Below are 22,869 nucleotides of genomic sequence, written 5' to 3'. Positions count from 1 at the left end.
AACCAGACCCCATAGTCTCTGAGCACTGCTCCACCCCTGGTAGGAGCCCCACCTGCTTGACTAAGACACATCTACTCAAGGACAGAGAAGGCCTGCAGGGCTCCATGGAGCTGGGGAGCTGCTACAGAGCTTGCAGGGGAAAGTTGTCCTAATGGTTCATATTACTGAATGATACGAATTTAGTAGAGAGCAATGGGGGAGGTTAAAGAAAGCAAGCTTACATCTCCTTCTCCGTGGAGGACTTCCGCTGCACTCTCAAACTCTGGCTTCATTTTCTTACAGTGCCCACACCCTGTGGGAAGAAATCAAGAGAAACCATCCCCATGGCATGGAGGCTCCAAGGATGTCTCCTGCCTCCGGAAAACGGCTGGGTCCTAGTACTAGATATCAGGGGTACCCAAGAGAAAAGAATAACAGTACCAGCTCAGAGAAAAGAAAGCTTTCACCTCATCCACTGGAGGTGGGAGGGGCACAAGAGGCAAAAATGAATCAACTACATCAACAATACTGGTGATATGTATATAGGTCCCATGTGCCAGGCCCTGCTCTAGGTGACTATCTGTATGACAGCCCTACAAGGTCTGAACTATGTTATCTCCATTTTACAGATGAGAAAACTGAGGCACTGAGAGGGCGGATGACTACCCAAGGTTCATACACAGCCACAGGTCACAGAGCTGGGCTGAAAACCCAAGCAATCTAGCTGGAGGCCACGGCCACCAGCAGCGTGTGCTTCCTAGCACCATGCAGGCAGAAGTGAACTGAGCCTTGAACTGAGAATAAGAATTCACAAAAGCAAGAGAATGGGGGAAATATCAAGTTCTGACTGTCCCCACAAGGGAGGTGGTATGATCTGACAAGCACTTGTCATTTCCAAACAAATGGCATTTTCTTGGGATAGACTGCTTTGCTTTGCCCTCTTCTCCTTACAACCACTTGAATGCAATAATGTTACAAATAATAACATTTGATACATTAAAAAGGAAGCACCACCTACTTTCTGTAGGTGATAACAGGACACTTTTAAATTGCTTTCATTTTAGCAGAAAGAGAATTTTCTAGCATCTCGGCAAAAGGGGCTATGAAGCCAGTAGGACCAGACTGGTTCAGGCTGGAGACCGCTCTCAAGGGAAAGCTGGCTGGGGTGGGCACACACAGACAAGGCTAATTGGATACAGGGACGTGACCTGGCCTTCTTGCGGTGTGTGCTGCTGCTGGGGAGCTTAGAGTACCATGATTCTACTACTGATTATTGGGAAAAAGAAAGACAAGAAAGGAAGATACGTGGAGACCAAGCAACATGCTATTACTAAAAAATCAACAGGTCAATAAAGAATTAAAGAGGCTATCAGAAAACACCGAGACATGGAACCACAACTTTCCAAAATCTATGGGATGCAGAAAAGCAGTTCTAAGACGTAAGTTTATAATGATAAAGGGGAACTTCAAGAAACATCTCAAATAAACAACCTAATCTATCATCTAAAGGAATTAGAAAAAGAACAAGCAAACTTAAAGGTCAGTTGAATGAAGGAAATAACAAAGATCAGAGAGGAAATAAATAAGACAAAGACCAAGAAAACAATACAAAAGATCAATGAAACCAAGAGCTGGCTTTTTTTAAAAGATAAACAAAATTAATAAACCTTAGCCAGGCTCACTAAGGAAAAAAGAGGACTCAAATAAATGAAAGAGGAAAAATAACAACCAATTATAAGAGATATGAAAAAATCTACCATGGTTATACACCAAAACCTAGAAAAAATGAACAAATTTCTAGAAACATAATCTTTGGAGACTGAATCAGGAAGAAATAGGCTATCTGAACACATTGATCACTACTATCAACTTCATTGATCACTAATGAAGTTGAATTCATAATTAAAAAAAAAACTTTCAGCAAACAAAAGTCTAGGACCAGATAGCTCCACAGGGTAATTCTACCAAACATGTAAGGAAGAGCTAATATCTATTCTTCCCAAACTAGCTCCTCAAAATGGAAGAGAATGGAACACTCCCAAATTCTTTCTACAAAGCCACCATTACCCTGACACTGATACCAGGTAAAAGCACAACAAACAATCTACAAACTAACTTTCTGATGAATACAGATGCAATATACTCCACAAAATATTAGCAAACCAAATTCAACAATATATATAAAGAATCATACAGTATGATCAAGTGGGATTTATTACAGGGATGAAAAGATGGTTTAATATCTGCAAATAAATCAATGTGATACAACATATTAACAAAAAGATCATGTCAATAGATGCAGAAAAAGCATTTGACAAAATTCAATGTACATTCTTGATAAAAACTCTCATCGAAGCTGGCACAGAGGCAACACAGCTCAACAAAATAAACGCCATTCATGACAAACTCACAGCTAACATCATACTCAGCGGTGAAATGCTGAAAGCCTTTCCTCTAAAATCAGGAACAAAACAAAGATGTCTCCTCTCACCACTTTTACTCAACACGGTCCTAGCCATAGCAATCAGACAAGTAAAAGAAATAAAAGGCATTCAAACTGGAAAGGAAATAAAATCATCACTATTTACATATGACATGAAACTACATATAGAAAACCCTAATGTCTCTACCAAAAAACTATTAGAACTAACAAATGAGTTCAGTAAAGTTGTAGGATATAAACTTAATACACAGAAATATGTCGCTGTCTTTATACTAATAACAAACTATCAGAAAGAAAAAGCAAGAAAACAATCCTGTTTAAAAACTGTATTGAAAAGAACAAAATATCTAGGAATAAACTTAAGGAGATGAAAGACCTATATTCTGAAACTATAAAACAATGATGACAAATTGAAGATGATACACAGAGATGGAAAGATGACCTGTGTTTGTGGATTAGAAGAATTAATTAATTAATTATTAAAATGTCCATACTAGCAAAGCAATCTACAGGTTTAATACAATCCCTATCAAAATGCCTATGACATTTTTCCCAGAGTTAGAATAAATAATCCTAAAATTTATATGGAACCACAAGAGACCCTGAATTGCCGAGGTCATCTTGAGAAAAAAGAACAAAGCAGCTGGAGATACCACATTCCCTGACTTCAGACAACACTGCAAAACTGCAGTAATCAAAACACTATGGTAGTGAAACAAAAACTGAGATCAATGGAACAGAATAGAGATCCCAGAAATAAACCCACCTGGGATCAATTAATCTCATCTGTGACAAAGGAGGCAAATTTATACAAAGAAAAAACAACACTCTCGTCAGTAAGTGGTGCAGGGAAAACTGAACAGCTAAATGTTAAAGAATAAAGTTAAAACATTTTATCACACCATATATGAAAAAGAACAGAGTCAAGACCTAAATATAAAACTTGTAGAACACAAGTGGAACACTGACAAATTGTAGTAAAGTTTGTCTGGATTTGTCTCTTAAGGCAAAAGAAACAAAAGCAAAAATAATCAAATGGGACCTAATTAAACATAAAAGCTTTGTGTAGCAAAGTAAACCACTGACAAAATGAAAAGACAACCTACTGAATGGAATAAAATATTTATAAATGATATGACTGATAAGGGGTTAATAAACAAAACATAAACAGCTCATATAACTCAAAATCAAAAAACCAAACAATCTGAGTTAAAAATGGGCAAAAGACTTGAACAGACATTTTCCCAAAGACATTGCTAATCCTTCAGTTCAGTTCAGTCTCTCAGTGGTGTTCGATTCTTTGCGACCCCGTGAATTGCAGCACGCCAGGCCTCCCTGTCCATCACCAACTCCCGGAGTTCACTCAGACTCACGTCCATCGAGTCAGTGATGCCTTCCAGCCATCTCATCCTCTGTCGTCCCCTTCTCCTCCTGCCCCCAATCCCTCCCAGCATCAGAGTCTTTTCCAATGAGTCAACTCTTCGCATGAGGTGGCCAAAGTACTGGAGTTTCAGCTTTAGCATCAGTCCTTCCAAAGAAATTCCAGGGCTAATCATTAGAGAAATGCAAATCAAAACCACAATGAGATATCACCTCACAGCTTTCAGAATGGCTCTCGTCAAAAAAGTCCTCAAACAACGAAAGTTGGCAAGGAAGTAGAGAAAAGGGAACCTTGGTACACCATTGAGAATATAATGGTGCATTCACTATGGAAAACAGTATGGAGGTTCCTCAAAAAACTAAAAATAGAACCATCAAATGGCCCAGAAAGTCCACTCCTGGGTATATATTTTGAAAGAAAAACCAAAAAACCCCACTAATTTGAAAAGATATATGCACCCCAATGCCCATAGCAGCATTATTTACAACTGCCAGGATATGGAGGCAACTTGGCCACCTCATGCAAAGAGCTGAGTCATTGGAAAAGACCCTGATGCTGGGAGGGATTGGCGGCAGGAGGAGAAGGGGACAACAGAGGATGAGATGGCTGGATGGCATCACCGACTCGATGCACATGAGTTTGAGTGAACTCTGGGAGTTGGTGATGGACAGGGAGGCCTGGCATGCTGCGATTCGTGGAGTCGCAAAGAGTCGGACACGACTGAGCGACTGAACTGAAGTGTCCATGAACAGATAAATGGATAAAGAAGAGGCAATACATGTGTACAATGGTATATTATCCTACCATAAAAAAAATAAAATTCTGCCATTGGTAACAATGTGTATAGACATAGAGGGTACTATGCTTAGTGAAGTCAGACAGAGAAAGACAAATACTCTATGTTAATCACTTACATGTGGAATCTAAACAATAAAAGAAGCAAATGTTTATAACAGAACAGAAACAGACTCACAGATAGCACAAACCAGAGGTTATCAGTGGGGAGAGGAAAGGGAAAAGGGGCAAGATAAGGGTATGAGATGCAAAGTTACAAACTACCATGTATAAAATAAGCAACAAGGATAGAGCACAGGGATGTATAGCTATTGCTTTGTAAAAGCTTTAAACGGAGTACAATCTATAAAAATATTGAATCACTATGTTGCATACCTGAAACTAATATAATACTGTAAATCAACTACACTTTAATTAAAAAAAAAAAAAAAAAGAATTGGGACAAAAAAAGAAAGGAAGAAGACACACACCAGTATTATCAGAGGAGCCCTCTCACACACAAACCCTTCTCCCCAGAAGCCACTGGGCCATGTAAACAGCTTTCCTGCCTCCATCTGAGCACTTTGGCTAGGACAAAAGTTCCTCTTTCCTTCAAGGTCATTCCTGCAGAGCTCAGCTCCACGTGGCCCTGAGACACACGTTCGATTTCTGTCTGTTCCAGTTTCCTCAGTCTATGCTCACTTTGTTCCTCCCAGTGACAGGGGCCCCACAGTGTCTACCCTAGCTGCAACCCCCCAAATACAAACACACACACACACACACACATATAACAGAAAATACAGGGGCCCTGCAGTGTCTATCCTAACTGCAACCCCCCAAATACAAATATACACACACACACATAATAGAAAATGCAGGCCAGTGCTGTCAAGCCCTCCTCTGGAGAGAGTGCTTCGGGGAAGCCATGAGATGACTCGATGGACGAAATCCAGTGACGGAATCCAGCCCGGGGAGTGGCCACGATTCTCAGCTGCACTAACATGTTGGTCCTTCTCAAATGAGCCAGAGGAAGAGGACACCTGTGGGTTCATGGTCTGACTAGAGGCCACTTGGGACCCCAGTGAACCATATAGGTATCAAAGTCATCACAATATTAAAATATAAGAACATTATTCTCCAGAGCTGAACATTTAGTATGATCAGAGCCCATGTACACTTTATAAACAACTGAGCTACAAAAGTATCTTTTGTTTTGTTTTGGTAAATTTTGTTTGGAAATGAAAATGTGATTTTCCCACAGAAACAATCTTCTACACAGATTCTACGTAGAGCCTCAAGAATGACCACAAAAGCCCATTTAACAGGATGTTCCTGAAGCATGTAGAGCACAGCATTATTTCTGTTTAAAGCCCACAGTCCAGCCTGGGACTCCCCCACGGGCCTCTCCCTGCAGGCAGCAGCCGCCCACAACAGCCAAACAGAGAGCATCCTCCTCTGGTCTGGGAGGACTCTGGGCTTTTTTGGGCCATTGACATTCTTGAGAATTTAATGGAAGCTTCTCTCTCACCTCCCCCATATTGATGCATATACGGTCTGTATTTATGAATAACTTCAGAGGGCTCTGAATGTCCTGACTGGTTCACAGACCCCTGGTCTTATAAGAGGCCAAGACAGGGAAGCGCTGACTCCGAGGCAGTCACTTTCCCGTAGTGGTCGGGGTAGAAGAACAAGGAGCTGTCTACACAGGTGTCAGACTGAGCTTCCCTTCCACGTGGATCCCCATGTCTGGAGTAAATCAGATATTCTAAGGAGGATTCTACTGACTTAACATAAAATATATTGACTTAAAAAAATTTTTTTTATCTGACTAAAATAAAAGGAATAAATCACTCTCTGGGGTTTACAGTCAGGGGGGTCTACAACTCTTAGAGAAATCCGCAGGTCTGCCTCCAGGCTGAGAACTCCCAGCACCCTGCCCCGAGGTGACCACCCCCTCCTCGCCACAACCCGCAGCTCCCAGGCTGACTCCCCCTGGGGTGGAGGGGGCTCACCTTGCATGAAGACATTGAGAAAAAGAAGCTCACAGGCTCTCCCCCTGCTGTGGGGTCTGACACCCAAGAGTTCTCTCTGCCTTGTAGTAAGTAGTGAGTGGCCTGAGCAGAGCCACTCAACCCAGAAGAGCAGAAGGAAAAGAGGCCTGGCAAGCCTCAGGAGACCCGGGCTTCCGGCTCTAAGAGGCCTCCACGGCAGGCAGGAGGGGCAGGAAGGGGATGCTCCCCTGACCACCCCCTCCTCCACCAGGATAAGAATGTAATGTCAGGCAAGTGCCAGCAGGGCCCACGTTAAAGGTGGGCAGTGGGACTATGTGAAAATGAGGGCTGAGAAGACAAAAAAGACAAAGTCACTCACAGAAAACCATTTTTTTCTTTCCAAAACGTACCAGTCAATGAGGCAGGACCCCTGAAGATGAGCGAGTTCACCTTCATACTTTTGACAGACTCAGTCCTTTGATGCTACTGCTCCCTGGGGAAGCAAACGGACTCCACATCGCCGACCAGCCTCTATCAGCGGCGGGCTGGAGACGGACTCCTGAGATGGAAAACTAGCTCACAGGGAAGAGGAGCTGTGATCGACCCGTGAGGCCTGCCCTAGACATGGGAGGGCTGGCTGGAGGACACGCGGAGGTGACAGATTCTGTGGTGTGCACACACGGCTCTCCTGAACCTCCAGCCCCGTCTGTAGGACTCTACCAAGTAATAAAAGGGCTCACTCTCTCTGCACTGGCTTTCCACACAGTCTCAGCAGCCTCACGAAACGCAGGACAGAGATCACCAGAAATGACAGCTCTGGGAGATGAAGTGATAAACTGGGGGTGGGTTTCCCGCGGCCATGGATAAACAAGATGGGATTACAAAGTAGGATTACAAGGCTTCTGGCTGGAGCACACTGCGACCACACAAGCCAGTCTTTTTCCCGAAGTTCTGTCCACAGCCCCTAGCTCACTCCATCACAGCCTCAGCCCTGATGGACAAGGCCTCTCCAGACAGAGTGTCTACCCCAGCTCTGGCCCAGACTTTGACTCTCCAGTTCACTTCAGCTCCACTAGACCACCTATTTCTCTTCTACTCATAAAGGATGTTTTATTCATATATTCCTATGGTAGTTCATTTTGCAATGCCCTGTGACTGTTAGATTGCTGTGTCCTGATATTTAGGGGGTGACCAGGGCATCTTTTCAAATCATAAGTCTTATCAAATTCCCTTGGTCAAAACTTTCCAATCGCTTCCATCACAAGCAGATTGAAATCCAAACTCCCTTCCACAGCCACAAGCTCCACATAATCAGACCTTCCTGCCTTCAACCTCAACTCAGGGAGTGTCCCTCTGTCCTCTACACTGCAACCTGTGACCTCTTTCTGTTTTCCTATCTCAGCAAGCTCATTTCTACCCTCACAGCTCTTAATGAGCTATTGCCTGGAACACGATCCTCCCCCAGGTCTTTGTATGGCTGACCGTTTCACATCACGCAGGCTTTAGCTCACATTTCACTTCTACAGAGAAATTCCCTGACCACCTAACCCCAGGGAGGCTCAACGCATCACATTCGCTTCGAACAGCCTGTTTATTTTCTCGACTGTTCTCCAAATAGCTGGAGTAATCTGCTTACTTGAACCCTCCAATCCCCCAACTGGGATGAAGCTCTGTACACACTGATCTCACTTAGTCTCACTCCCCACCACATCTCTGGTGCTGAGGATGGCATCCCACACACTTTTTGAATGAATGGCTGTGTTGTTCAGGTTTAGAGCAGTGCCTACATGGTTGAACTGAATCATTCATGCCTGGCTGAGGAAGGGATGGTCAGGAGAGCGTCCGCTTTCTTTTGGGGCAAAAACCACACCAGTTACTAGGTTGACTAAACCTCTATTTAGTAAAACCAGTAGCTATGTCATTTACAATGTGCACAGCCTCACCGCATCCCACCCCCACCCCCAAATTTATACACTTCCGTGCTCCTTACTAGGTCTGGAAAACATCTTTGGAAATCTCCAATATATCTGGATGTCGTCCTGAAGTTTCCCATACATTTCCAAGAGTTCTCCTGATAGAGTTACTGGTTTTCACTACCAGCCGCTATTCCCTCTGCTCCCTGAACAAGATACAAAGGCTAAGCAATAAACTTCTGTAAACAGTTGGGTTGAGGAAACCAGCCAGGTCCCTGAGAGAAGAGCTGTCTGGCTGAGCAAAGGTCTCCCTCGCTGGCAGCCGCCTGCCCTGGGGAGCTGAGAGTGTGAGTGGTGACTGCCTGGACCCCAGCCTCCAGGACAGCTATGTGGACAGGACAGTGAGAACTCCAGCCCGCTGCATTTTACTGTCCTGATTGTGATTTGATGGGCCCTTAAGTTTTACTGCCAAACTTCCTTGTTGGGTTTTTATCAGCTGTGTAAGTACACTTACACCGATTTTCACGACCTGGCAAAGAGGCTGCCCAGCAGCTCTGCGACCACACTCTTTTCTGGCTGTGGAAATGCTGGCTTCCCGTCAACCTCAGGCCTTCGCATTCCTCTGGATTCCATTAACTTCAGTTACACCTAGGATTTTATTACAGACCAGCAATGGAGACTTTCCTGGCTCTTGTAACCAGAATCTTCCAGGGGACCAGATTATTCTAGAAAGCTCCCTAATACCTGGCACTCGAGAGGAAACTGGATTTTCCTAGCCACATTCCTGCTGCCTTGCCTGGACCTTGGCTTGGACAAGTCAGGAAGGTGGGGCTCCTAAAGATGCTAGCAGAAACACTAATGCTTTAACATTTAACACTGTGACAGGTCCCCCCTGGAGACCTCAGGGCTCTTTCGAGGCTTCCAGCTGTACCTGCACCAAAGCTGACTGTAGACACTCAGACACTCTGGGGCAGACACATTCTGATGAATGGCTCATCTTTCTCATTTAAAGAGAAAGCATGGGATTTTTCCCCCCCTTCCTTTACATTAGTATAAAATGTAAATAACAAGCTGTAAAATTTTTTCTTCCAGGCTTCTATCCTAAGGAGATAATCTGACACATGGACAAATATTTATACACGAAAATTGCCCTCTGCAGCATGATTTATAAGGGGAAATACAGTAAACAACTCAAACCTCCAACATTATGGGGCTGGTTAGGTAATTTATGGTGCCATTATATAATGGAATATTATGTGACCACAAAAGTATGAACAAATAAGCATTTTTAATAACATTGTCTTGTATTATGTTAAGAAAAATATAAATGAAAAAGCATGGAAAAAAGAACTTAAAATGAAATCCCTTCCTCCCACCTGGCAAAACAAATGAAAAATCCAGATGAATTAAAAAGCAAAATGAGAAAAATAAAAATATCACAAAATAGATTTGTGCTAAATTGCTTCAGTCTTGTCTGAATCTGACACTATGGATTGTAGCCCGCCAGGCTCCTCTGTCCATGGGATTCTCCAGGGAATACTGGAATGGATTGCTATGCCCTCCTCCAAGGGATCTTCCCAACCTAGGGATGGAAACTGCATCTTTTGTCTCCTGCACTGGCAGCTGGATTCTTTACCATTAGCACCACCCAGAAGTCCTAGGACACTATTTTTACATCCCAGGGATGGATATCCCAGAGGTCAAGAGGGAAAAGGCAGGTTCTCAGAGGGCTTGGTCCTTGCAGGCTGTGGCCCCTGGGACCTGGGTTTTTCCCTGGCCCTATCTTTTTGGATATATGACCTCTGGCAAGCTTCTCAACCTTTTGGTGCCTCCCTTTCCTAAGCTGTAAAATGGAGATAATCATGATACCCACTTCACAGGACCTGTTGTGAAGATTAAATGAGTCCATATATGGAAAGTGCTTAGAACAATGCTTGATCCACACCAAGTGCTCAATAAACATTCTAGCTTGTATGTGACTATAAAAATGTAATGCTGTGGTACAATGAAAAGGCAGCATAGACCAAAAGTAAGCAACAGACCAACAGGGAACATCTGGAACACAGAAAATAGATAAATTAATAACCCTAAGTATGGAGCTCTAGGTCAAGAAGAAAAAGACAACCCATAGAACAACGGGCAAAGGGAATGAACAGTTGGCTCACAGAAGAAGTACGAAAGGCTGATTACCACATGAAGGGATGCTCACTTCCCTGGAGGCCTGGGGGCTGTGGACAAGTTGTCCCACTGCCCCATCTAGCAGGAATATAAACAGCTGATAGTATTCAGGGCTGGCGAGGAGGCAGGCTCTGTCACGCACTGCTCACCGGGTGTGGTGAGCCCTTCCTGGAGAGAAATGGGTGGCATCTATCAAGGCTCAAGCACACTTAACACAGGGTCTAGCACCCTCCCTTCCAGGAGTTGAACACATCTCAACTTTTAGACATGTTCCCTAATACATGTGCTTATAAAGGTTTACTGCATTGTCTGGACAAATACTGGAGATAGATGTCTATGATGGGATGGTTTAAAATCCATAGCATATGTAAATTATAAAATACTATTTACTAGTTTAAAAGACTGTGGTAGATTTATATGCTAACATCTTACATTTACACAAAAATATATTCAAGACCTATATAGTGATAAGTGAAAAAAATGCAAATCACAGGAAAATGGGTAAGAAACGATCCCTGTTATTCAGGGAGAAGCACAGGAGGAAAAAGGACAACCAACAGTCAGCACTGGTCAACCCTGAGAAGGGGGGCCCGGTGGGGAGGGGACTGTCACTGCTTACACTATATTCTGTGTATCCCTTGAACTCTGCACCCCCAATAACAAGAATGTTAACATTGTTCTTAAATTATCTGTGCCCTTAAAAAATAAGAGTGATCACACAAAGGAGTTTTATGGCAAGATGGTTACACAGATCTACATATATTAGGGAAAAAAAGTCCATTTAACTTTATGTTAATTTTCTTAAAAGTTGAAAACAAGGGAAAAATAAAAAAGAAAAATCAACTAGAAAGAATGATGACAAAAAGAAAGTGGCTGCTTCTGAATAATGGGATTATACATAGTTTTTTTTTCCCTAATTGTTTATATTTCTCTGTACTGTCCCAGGGATCACATATTACTTGGAGTAGACATAAATGAAGTAAGAAGCAGAAATTCTGGGGTCTGACAGGGGTCTGATACTGAATCCAGACAGGCAGCCCAGCTCCTGAAGGCAGGCCCGGCCCAGAATCTCTGGCACACACCTGCTACCAGGAGTTATGGCAAAGAAAACCTCTCATCCTGGGCGGGCTGCTGCCAAGAAATGGGGCAGGGCTGTGGGCAGGCTGCAATTGCCCTGGGGAAGGGGCGGCAAGGGTGCTCTGATTCCCCAGCAGCTTCTCCTTAGGCTCCAGGACCCCCGTGGGAGAGACAGGCTGCTCCTCAGGCCCCCGTCCTTGGAGCCCCACTTTGTTTCTTCTATCTCCCCATGTGAGTGACAGTCACTCCGGGGGGCGGGGGGCATTACAGCAGCATGTCCTTCCCTGCCTTAGCAGGGCTGCAGGCACACGGAGAGGGAGGAGCTGGTAGACATTACAGCGGCAAAGCAAACAGTGAAGAGAGATGAGTGACAACGGGCAGTGACTTTTCTCATTCAGATGCTGCACAAAGAAACACAAGGCACCACGGAGCACTGGCTGCTGGGGTCCTGCTACCTCGCCCTCTTCAGATACTATTTACTGCTCTGTGGATCATGGGACTGGGCCTGGGGCTGTGACCTCCCCCCAACCACTCAGAGCCCTGTGTCAAGGGCCACATGGAGAGCAGAGGGGACTGGGCTCTGTCCTTGCCCCGCATGGGGCACGACCCCTCTAGGAGCCCACTGCTTGCCACACACTGTTCCTTGGAGGTGGCCCAGACCTGGACAGTGGGCTCTAGGGGCACACCTGCTTGTGAATCTCAGCACCCCCTGTTCCCTTGTTGTGACTGTTCCCTCGTTGTGGCCAGGCTGAGTTTACTTGTTCAATGACAACTCGGGCATCGGGAGTGCAAGCTGCAGAAAAATCTGTGTGGGATTTCTCCAGGACTCCAGCTGGGAGGGAGATGGAGGAAAAGGCTGAGATGGGAATTGCGTGGCAGGAAAGCTGGAAAAGAGGGTAAAGAAGCAGGGGGGCCATGGAGGTGTTTGATAATACCAGGCGCCTCTCCTGCCAAGAACCCAGGAGTGCAGTCCCACAGGCACTTGATTAAGGTTCTAGACAAGTGGGACTCTGACAGAAACTAACATTGAGCACTTCCTCTGTACAGAAATAACACGGCAAAGAGGGACCATGGCTCTTCCTGGGAATCTGTACCAGGAACAAGGTTAATCTTCTTCTCTGTACTTTCCTATATTATCCCTTTATAAAACATATATGCACTCCCTTTTTAATTAGCAGAAAATCATAAAGATAAATTCAGCTTTATAATTTGACTTCCACTATTTCAGTCTGTGGGGATCTTTTAAAATCTTCATGCAGTTGCTCAGTATTTTAACTAGCTTTCCTTTCTCTAATTCTAACCCTTGTAGATTTGAAAGTTTGCCTTGTTTTTTTTTTATAGTTTCAACAAAAGTGCTGATTAAAAAACAAGTAGCACCCTCTAGACAGAACCAGGCCAGACTCACAGTCACATAGCACCAAGGTAGGTGTTCCCCTCGGGGTGGCCCCACCCTGCCCAGTTCTCCCAATGGCACTTGGGAAAATAGCAACTCACCTTTGATAAAAGAAAGACACACTAACCCATCAACCTGGCAATCCCATACCAGGAAACAAACCAAGCTTATATGACAATCCTGAGTAGAATCCGTGGTCTTCTATGTTGATAGATCCCAACTAGTATTCCTAGGTCTCCAAAATGGTCTGTTTCTTAACCACTCCCTATATGGTCTGGGATTGGCACCTATAACACTGTGATTTCCAGAACTCACGTTTTATTTAATATTTGCTTGGGAACCCTGAGCCAGCAGCGCAATCTCTGGCCTCCTGACATTTGTCCTTTTCTCTAGGTCCCTCAAATATCACAGAAGTGGTCTCCTGATCAGGGTGGGTTCTCGGGAGTACTCCAGTATAAGATACACAGCTAGGCAGCTAAGGGACCCTGCTGTCTGTCAACCTCCTGGGCTCAGATTCCTCTCGAAACAGTGTGCATTCCATCCCTTCTAAAGCCCAGGCACCTAGATAGAGAAGGAGGACTCTGTAGAGAGATTATTTAATGTGGAGCCACACCCATCAGATGGGAATTTAAATGGGCAGTTCCTCAGGGAGCTTCACCTCGGGCTTTTGCCCTGGCCCTGTCACTCTGATAGTCCAGCAGAAACACACACACACACGTGCACACGTGCGCAGGGGACAGGCAAACACCGTGTTAGAGAATGTAGGGTCTGTGATCTGCAGACACCTAACAAGCAAAACTCCAATTCTTTGGCCACCTGGTGCGAAGAGCTGACTCATTTGAAAAGACCTGATGCTGGGAAAGATTGAAGGCGGAAGAAGGGGACAACAGAGGATGAGATGGTTGGATGGCATCACCGATTCAATGGATACGGGTTTGAATAAACTCCAGGAATTAGTGATGGACAGGGAGACCTGGGGTGCTGCAGTCCATGGGGTTGCAAAGAGTCGGACACGACTGAGCGACTGAACTGAACAAGCAAAATCTCAGTTCTTTTCATTTGTTAAGTCTGAAGCTGGAACAGCCTCAACAGGGCTGGTATTCATAATACTCATTCACAATGACTAATGGGGAAACAAAAGGCTGCCATCTGGTTTCTAGTTCTCATTTTCTAATTTAGGTCTCAACAACCTCATTTGTTCGTTTTCTCATTCATTAAGCCCTTACTCTATGCCCATAGATGACTTAGATGGGGAAGTGATGATCACTCTGGTTCAGGGAGCCAGGTGGGTGCATTGCAAGGGGAGAGGGCAGGGAAGAACTCAATAGCCAGGCTCCGGGGCCCAGACCCTGCCAGCATCTGCTACTACAATGAATTCCTTACAACCTAAGAGTACAAGAAAGAATACAGACAAAAATTTTCCCAGTTTGCAACCAGGGTTCTATTTAAAAAAAAAAAGGGTGGGGGGCTTAATAAACAATTGGGTTTCCCTAGTGGCTCAGCCGGAGAAGGCAATGGCAACCCACTCCAGTACTCTTGCCTGGAAAATCCCATGGATGGAGGAGCTCAGTGGGCTGCAGTCCAAGGGGTCGCTGAGAGTCGGACACGACCAAGTGACTTCCTACTTTCACTTTCCACTTTCATGCATTGGAGAAGGAAATGGCAACCCACTCCAGTGATCTTGCCTGGAGAATCCCAGGGACGGGGGAGCCTGGTGGGCTGCCGTCTATGGGGTCGCACAGAGTCGGACGCGACTGAAGCGACTCAGCAGCAGCAGCAGCAGCAGCGGCTCAGCAGTAAAGAATCTGCCTGCCAATGAAGGAGATGTGGGTTCAATCCCTGGGTTGGGAAGATCCCCTGGAGGAGGAAATGGTAACCCACTACAGTATTCTTGGCTGAAAAATCCCATGGATAGAGGAAACCTGGTGGGCTGCAATCCAGGAGGTTGCAAAGCATCGGACATGATTTATGGACTAAACAACAACTAATAAACAATTATTAAACAATTCCAATCTATCAGGTACATGCTGTTAGGATTCATCAAAGGGGACACGTACTCTTCATGCTGTGATGCATTAAGCACTGTTCAAACCACTCTGTAATCTTCCAGGAGCCAGAGGGCTCTCTCTGGCACGGACAAGAAGCACCGACACGCGGGGTGAAGTTCCCAGGAAGGAACTGAAAACAGTGAGCCCGGGTTCTGCGTCTACCACTGGGGCAGGAACTGGGGCAGGGTGGGTTCAGCTCTGGATGCAGCCTGACTTCCCGTAAGACTTGCTTTCATTAGCAGATCTGAGACTGGCCGGGAGAGTGCACCTCAGCAGGCAGAGGGCTGCCGTGCTATCTGGCGGATGTTCATTCATCAGGGTTCCTCCAGCCACAGGGACTGAGCCTTGGCAGGGCTGGGGTGACATGCTCCTAGGGCCCTCTCTGTCACTGCCATTAATCAGAAGCCCTTTGAAGTTTGGGGGTTTTTTAAAGGGTTTTTGGGGGGTCGTTTTTCGGGAGAAAGGCCAATAATTTCCCTTTGGATTCTCTTCAGAGTTTGGCACTTATAAGACGGACTTGGGGAAATCCCCAGGAGTGGTCTACTTATGAACAATTGCTAATTAACCAAACCCCTGTGATACTGCAGAGAAGCAGAGTGTGGGAAGGCCAGGGCTCAGTGGTATAGGACTCAAAGAGCAGTGCCATTTCTCCATATGACTGTCTACTGGTCTGTAAAGTGGAGTTAATCGTATTTGCTTTGCAGCACTGTGGGTGAGACAGAAGGAGATGGCCCTGTGGGCAGCCACTTTGTCGCCACAGAGCAAATCACAATCAACAGCAGAAAGATCTCTATGACTAACACAATTAATAGAGTAATCTCCCACTAAAGATGCCTCTGTGGACTGGCAATTATGACACTGATCTGTGCAGAAGTTATTTTTGCTTCTTCTCCTCTTTCACAATCCCTGACCCACCATCACTGGGCCAAAGAGCTGGCAAGAAGCTATAAGAGAAGAGCACCCCACACATGTACCCTGTCCCAGGGTGCTGGAGACCCAGCTTCATCACCCATTAGGATGGGCCCGCTTTTCCCAGAAGCTGCTCCCAGGAACTCTGTGGCCAGGGGCTGTCATCCCTTGCTCATCTTTCCAGGAGCAGCCTTCTCTCTCTCTTAGAAAGGAATTACAATCCATTTCTGTCCTTCATGGGAATGGGAAGGACACTGGCCTAGAAAAACCCTGAGCTACAGGGTTGTCGGTCAATATTGCAAACGCATTTTACAGGATTCAGGTTTTTCTTCCCTTGATCCACAACGGCCACTGCAGGCTGTGACGGATACCAGGTGAAACAGAAAGAAGGGGTTCTAGGTGCTGTGGGGACTGAGGCTCCAGCCCTGGCTTCACTGTGCCCTTTCAACTACTGGACAAGATACAGGCTCTCTCAGGCCCTCAGTGTCCCCACCTGCAAGCTGACTGCTGCTCTAGGTAAACAGCTAAAGGCTCAGAGAGGTGTCCACTCTGAGCTGAGGGAGAGAGGCTGCGGCGGGGAGGAGCAAGGTTCCACTCACATGGGGCGTGGAACATGACGAGCACAGAGGAGTGTTCCTTCACAAACTGGTCAAAGTCTTCATCGCTCAGGTGATAAACGGAGCCGCCCTCATCTGCCCAGGGAGTCTCGGGGACCTGGGGCTGTGGCGGCTGCGGACTGGAAGACCAAAAACAGGCAGAGCTCAGAGCACACTCCGGGGCCGGTGAAGCCCTCACCCCCACTGGCTCACACAGCCTGCTTCAGGGGCTCCCCGCGACCCCCCGGGGGGAGCAGGGGGTGGGGGACTCCTCGGCCCTGCCCACCTCCATCATCCCCTCAAGAGCCCAGAGGTGCTCAGCTGATATCCTCTGGCAAACAGTGGCTTCCAGCGGTGGCTCTCTAGGCGGGTCAGGAAACCTCACTTCCTCTCTGTGATCAGGGTGGGGTGGGGGCATTCACTGGCATCTAAAACTTTAGCCAACTGGCAAGAATATAAACTATGGCAACAAAGAGTGACCTCTGACAAAGCTAACTGTTGTGCTGAGTGGTGCCCACAGGGTGAGGGGTGAGGGGTGAGAAGTAGAGGGAATAAGAGGGGAGGGGTGGTGGGTGAGGAGGAGAGAGAGAGGCCAGGGGTCTTGAGAAAGACCAAGTATCAGGGAAGGACTGGGGGTGGAGAGGGGATTGAGAGGTGTTCACCAACCAGTGTGGGAGGAGGGTTGTAATGAGAAAGAGTGGGGCCCAGGGGAACAAGGCTGGGGGCTCCCTAACTATGAGAACACACCCACAGTAGGAACTCTTCCTCAAGACTAGGAACAAAGTTCTCTGAATGTTCTAGCAGAAAGGGCCAGGCTCAGAGGTCAGGTCAAATCCCTGTTGCCACCATGAGCTGCAAAACCTCAGGGTGGTGGCCCACCTCCCTGGAGCCTGCCCCACCTGGGACAGCTGTGTGCTGACATATACATCACCGGCTGTTACAGTGGGGGAGGCTCACAGCTGCCCTCTCTTGCTCCAAAGCCAAGGGTAAGTCTGCCAGTGACACAAACTCCCTGATGCTTTATGAACACCTTCGCCAGAGCCACCTTAATCATTACTTTGAAAAAATACCCTTTAAGGTGACAAATGTGAAAAGACAACCATTGCTTCCTGCCTTTGAGAGCCTACAGTAAAAAAGAAAAAGTGCAAAGTTCCAGCGGCCAGGACTGACAAGTCATGAGAGCAATGTGGCCCAAACAATGGAAGCTGCCGTCCTCCCGTGTGGCTGACGCGGTGGAGCCTACCACCACCCCCCCACGGCAGAGCCTGGGTCTGACAGCACCTTCAGAAACCCTCTCTGGTGCTCTTGACTAGGCCCCACTGGTGGTCTCAGCAATGGGGAGTAGCAGGGAGAGGGTCAAACCACTTTGAGCCCATGTACATTCAATGTTAGACGGGGCTGATGGCAAAATCAAGCTTTAGAAAGAGTCACCGCCAGCCATTCAGCATTCCCAACACCAGGAAACCTAGGCTCCCATACAAAGACTCAATACCAATTCCTGAAAGCATCACCAATTCCACTTCAGGGAATTTATTTTTTCAATATACCTGGACATGGTCAGAATTATACACATTCCAAGGTATTTATTAGAGATTTGTTAACAGCAAAGACTGGAAGAACCCAGTACCCACTGGTATACGAACTGCTTAGGTAAATTGCTATCCATCAGGACCCCAGAGGGCTGAGCATGGTGCAGGGGAACAACAAAGCTCTCTACACTCTCATGTAGACCGCAGGGTCAGACACAACAGGCCATAATATGCTAACTTTTGCATAAAATAGAGAGAGATAAAAAATACTTATTCATATTTGCATGCGTCGGCATAAGGAAACTAATTAAAGTTGCTACCTCTAGGGGGTGGGAGGGAGAATAGGATGGAGGAAACAGGTAAAAGGAAGACGTCAACGCATAATTTTTAAGTATCTTTTTAAAAATTATTTAAATTATGTGAATGGAATCTATTCTGAAATTAAAATAATTTTTAAAAATCCAGCAAGAGTACACACAGAGAATGGAGAAGCCATGCCTTAGTGGCAGTACAAGTAAATGAAGGTGACTGAAAATTTTCTAGTTAAACATGGAGGAGGAGGACATACTCCAAAGCCACTAAAATAACATCACAGGAGCTAAAAAAGAAAAAGGTAATGAACTCACAGGAGCAAAAGCAAAGACAGAAAAAGAGGTCAGTGCAAATTTAGAAGCTAGAAGACTGACTTAGCAAAAAAATGTTTGCTTTTCTTAGAAGACAGAAACCAGAGGTGCTGGGTGCTCAGAGGGGGCAGGGACCCAAGAACTACCCCAACATGCAAAGGCTCCCGAGGACCAGAGGCTCCCCTTGAAGTGGGGCTGGGGCGCAGCACTGGAAACGGGAGACCTTGGGATCTCCAGCAGCCAGGTGGCTGCCCCTCTCCCACCCAGTGGACAGTAGGAAGTTTGCTTTCTGGAGGGGCCTGCAGACCGAGGCACAGCGGTAAGAGGACACAATGACTGAATCGTGCCCTTTCCTGTGTCTCCCCTTAAAGACAGGGGCTCCCTCTAGATCATCTCTCTACTTCCGGCACCTCCCACAAGGCAGGTACACGATAAACACTCTTTGAATCGATGCAGGAATGAAAGAAGAATCGTTGAAGGAACTGGAGGTGTCTAGCCAGGAGAAGAGACAAGGGGAACATAATAGTTTTCTTCAAACATTTCACACTGTAGTGGGAAGAGAAAGTAAGATTGATTTTCTACAGCCCCATAAAGGAGAACCAACACCAGATGGAAGCTCCAGAGAAAGAAACTTAAGCTCAACAGAAGTAAGAACCTCCTATCTACAACAGATAAGAGAGAAAGAGCCAGACTAGGAGTCAAAATACCTGGCTCTGAGTCGTTTCCTCCACCTTTCAGCTCTAGGGGCTGAGGCAACCAGTCCGACTTAAAACATCTATCAACATGCGTGCAGGCCCTTCTTCATCTGCCCTGCAGGTACATCTAGACAGACAATGGCCTTGAGATACTTTGTAAATGTATAAAATACTACCCAGGTGTCCCTAGACATCACTCATAACCTAAATCATAAGAATCACTCAAACAAGAGTGGGCCCTCAGAATGAGTCGATATAACCGCGAAAGGTTAATTTTAAGTTTACACAGGATCAGCTTCAGTGACTTTAACCCTTTTTTGTTATTATAAACATACATAATGGCCTGCCTCCTGTGAAGGACTGTAAGGAAGTGAAACTAACACATTCCCCTCCCTGCCTGAGGCTTGCCACTCTAGGGGACATTTGCAAGGATTGAACAGTCTTATTACTTTATTTCCTCACCTCCCCCTCATCTCTGATCCATAAAAGAACCTGGCAACCAGGCCCTGACAAGATGGTTATTTTGAAGCCCTAGTCTGCCATCTTCTTGGTCAGTTGGCTCCCGGATTAAAGTTTCTTCCTCGCCTCAACACCTCATCTCTCGGAATCATTGGCCTGTCGTGAGGCAAGCAGAGCAAGCTTGGACTCAGTAACACCGAGGCCCTGTTCTCTAAGGTGTTCAAGCATCATCAGTAACTCCACCTGTCCTAGAGGTAAAACAACACTGAAAGGGAACTGCTGGGGGCGGTTCACTGACATTCCCATTCCCTTACCATCCTGTGACCCTAAATCCCGGGCTCTCCAGGACTGCGAAATGCACACAAAGCCGGTCCTTGCCTGAGGGAGGCGCCCATGCCAGAGAAGAGAAGAGGCAACTTAAAGCAGGACAAGTCAAGAACTTTCCAATCCGCTTCTGCTTAGTATAAAAATACACAGGCAGAACTGCATAGCCAGGTCAACACTGATTGCCACTTGTGAACACTCTACCTGCCAAGCCCAACTCAGCAGCATGAAATCTGCAGACAGCGGAATGAGAAATGCAGCTGCTGGGAGCACAAGAGGGCACAACCGCCAGGATCACTGCAACCACCCCAGAGCCCCGGGGCGCTCCGACACAGGGATGCCCTGCCCTGCCCTGCCCACTCGCCAGAGTCACGTGCCACAGGGCAGCATTTGGCCCTTCTCTCCTGGGCTTCTGAGAGTCATCTGGAGAACTAGGAAGGCTGGACCATCCTCCTCATCCTTCTGCATTTGGCTGCCATAAGCCGTGAGCAGCCAATGGAGAGGCCCAGGGAAGAAGTGCAGGGCAGCAGGAAAGGTGGGAACACTGCGACCCATGAACCAGGATGTGGGGGAAACCTGGTAAAGACTTAAAGCACCTGGTACCAGGGAAAAACACACATAGAGCTGGCTATCTGTTGGGGGGAATCTGTAAGGAAATGCCAAATGCCACAACACATTATTCTTGGGTAGTGGGGTAAGGGGGCCGCTTTTCCCTTTAACTAAATACTTGAGTTTTCCAGTAATAACATACCTCACTGAATAACCTTAAAATCAGAAAAGACTTTGAAAAAAAAATTTAGCTAACTGGAAGCACAACGGCACTGCTAGATCTTGCTGGGGCATGAGATGAGGCAGTCCATGAGGGGTCCTTCAGGAAGAGCCTCTCTGCCCCCACCATGCTGGGAGGGTGGCCTATGGTCCTGCATTTGGAGAAGCTGCTGCCCAGGGGTACCCAGAGGCTGCCTTCCCTTTCCCAGAGTTACCCCATCAACCTCAGCGTGGAGACTGCACACCGAGGGTGAACCAAAAGCTGCTAACAAGATCTCCTTTCCATGGGGGCCAAGGAGAGAAGAGGTGGGAAGTGGGGAGACACCAGCCCAGGACAAGGTGGAGGAACCAGGCTGGGGCTGTGTGTGGGGTGGGGACAGAGCAGTGCGTTCCCGAGGGTAGAAAATAACCTGTCTCAGAGCCTCCACTGACATGCTCCCCTGGTCTAGGAGAGCAAGCAGTTCTGAACACTTTCTAAAAAAATAAATAATAAACCTTATCCTTCCAAGAAGATATGAGTGCATTTTGAAACCAGAAAAGGTTAGAGAAGGGGGAGGGAAGCAGACAGACTTTATGCTCTGGTGACAAATGAGATTGCCATTTGTTGAAACCTTCCCCAACACAGAGCGAGACATGTCTGGCTGGAGGAGAGGACAGGCTTATTATCAAATGAAAAGGAAAACAGGGGTGTGAAGGCCCAGGTTAAGACAATGAGTATAGAATAATGGGGAGCTGCCTTCCTGGGCACGGGCTGGAATTGAAGTAAGAGATGGAGACAGAGATGTGAAAATGCTTCCAAGAAATAAAAGACAACATGCAAACATGGTTTGGCTGTGCTGTTTTATCTCCTGGGCCCCTGGGAACCCATGGAACAGAAGATTGAGAGTTCCAGCCTTTAGAATCAAACAGTTTGTTTTCTGTGGATTCTGGTGTGTTTTGTGTGTGTGTGTACAAAATTTATCCTCCTTTCTCATTCTGAAAATACACATTTTCAACCTCCATGTCTTTGGATAACTAATTCTTTAATCCTGTGCCCGTGCAGTAATAATGCCAATAAATGTCCACCATGCTGGCACCTGGGTAAAAACAGGAGGGGCTCCAGCCAGAACTCAGGGGAGCTGCTGCCCGGGGCCAAGCCTGGCCCTGCGGCCTGTCAGGAGCTTGCACGAGCCACTCCATCACTCTGCTTAGTTACCTCATTCATGAAATCATGAAAAAAGGATAATAGTATCTGTTCTGAGGATTCCTTAAGAATCCACATAAAGTGCTTAGAACAAAGTCAGGCGCAAAGTGGAGCCCCCAAAACGCTGCTGTTATTCCAAGGACTGTGCACCAATAGCTACACATGGGCGATGACTGCACAGCCCAGAGCAGGCGAGGGCTTGGGGCAGGTCAGGGCGGTCAGAACTCCAGCCACGAAGAAGGGGTGGGGGAGACAGACTCCCCAGCCAACACACTGGTCAGGGTCCAAGTATCACACAAAAGTCACACATCTATCATGGTGGGGGCGGGGCAGGGGTGGTTTGGGTAGTAAGGATCTAATCACATTACAAACAGGATCACAGGGTGCTATGAAGCAGCTCTGCAGGGTGCACAGTGAACCGCAAAGCAGTCTGCAAATCTAAGGCATTAGGACACTTCTTAGCTTCACAGCACCTAATACAAAGTGTTATGTTTGAAATAAGCATTCGACTGACAACTCTATTTTCAGAGAGACCTGCAGTGGAACCTCTCTCAAACCTGCCATCCTGGGTGAGAAATGCTTCTATCCATCAGGTAGACAGTAAGG

General features: G+C 46.5%; 1 protein-coding gene across 2 annotated transcripts in view; it reads right to left on the bottom strand.

Moving 5' to 3' along the window:
* The window catches only part of PDIA5 (protein disulfide isomerase family A member 5), a 93,079-nt gene that overhangs the window by 17,047 nt on the left and 53,163 nt on the right, over nt 1-22,869 (bottom strand). For both annotated transcript variants that reach the window (XM_055568396.1, XM_055568397.1), the window contains exons 11-12: nt 16,686-16,822; nt 222-292 (exon numbers count right to left, since the gene is read on the bottom strand). In XM_055568396.1, coding sequence (XP_055424371.1) covers nt 222-292; nt 16,686-16,822 — 208 coding nt within the window. The remainder of the gene's footprint in view (nt 1-221; nt 293-16,685; nt 16,823-22,869) is intronic.

Source organism: Bubalus kerabau, chromosome 2 (assembly GCF_029407905.1).
Source record: "Bubalus kerabau isolate K-KA32 ecotype Philippines breed swamp buffalo chromosome 2, PCC_UOA_SB_1v2, whole genome shotgun sequence".
NCBI classification, from domain to species: Eukaryota; Metazoa; Chordata; class Mammalia; order Artiodactyla; family Bovidae; genus Bubalus; species Bubalus kerabau.
The sequence above is the reverse complement of the archived record's forward strand: the minus strand, read 5'-3'. Positions and strand labels throughout refer to the sequence as shown.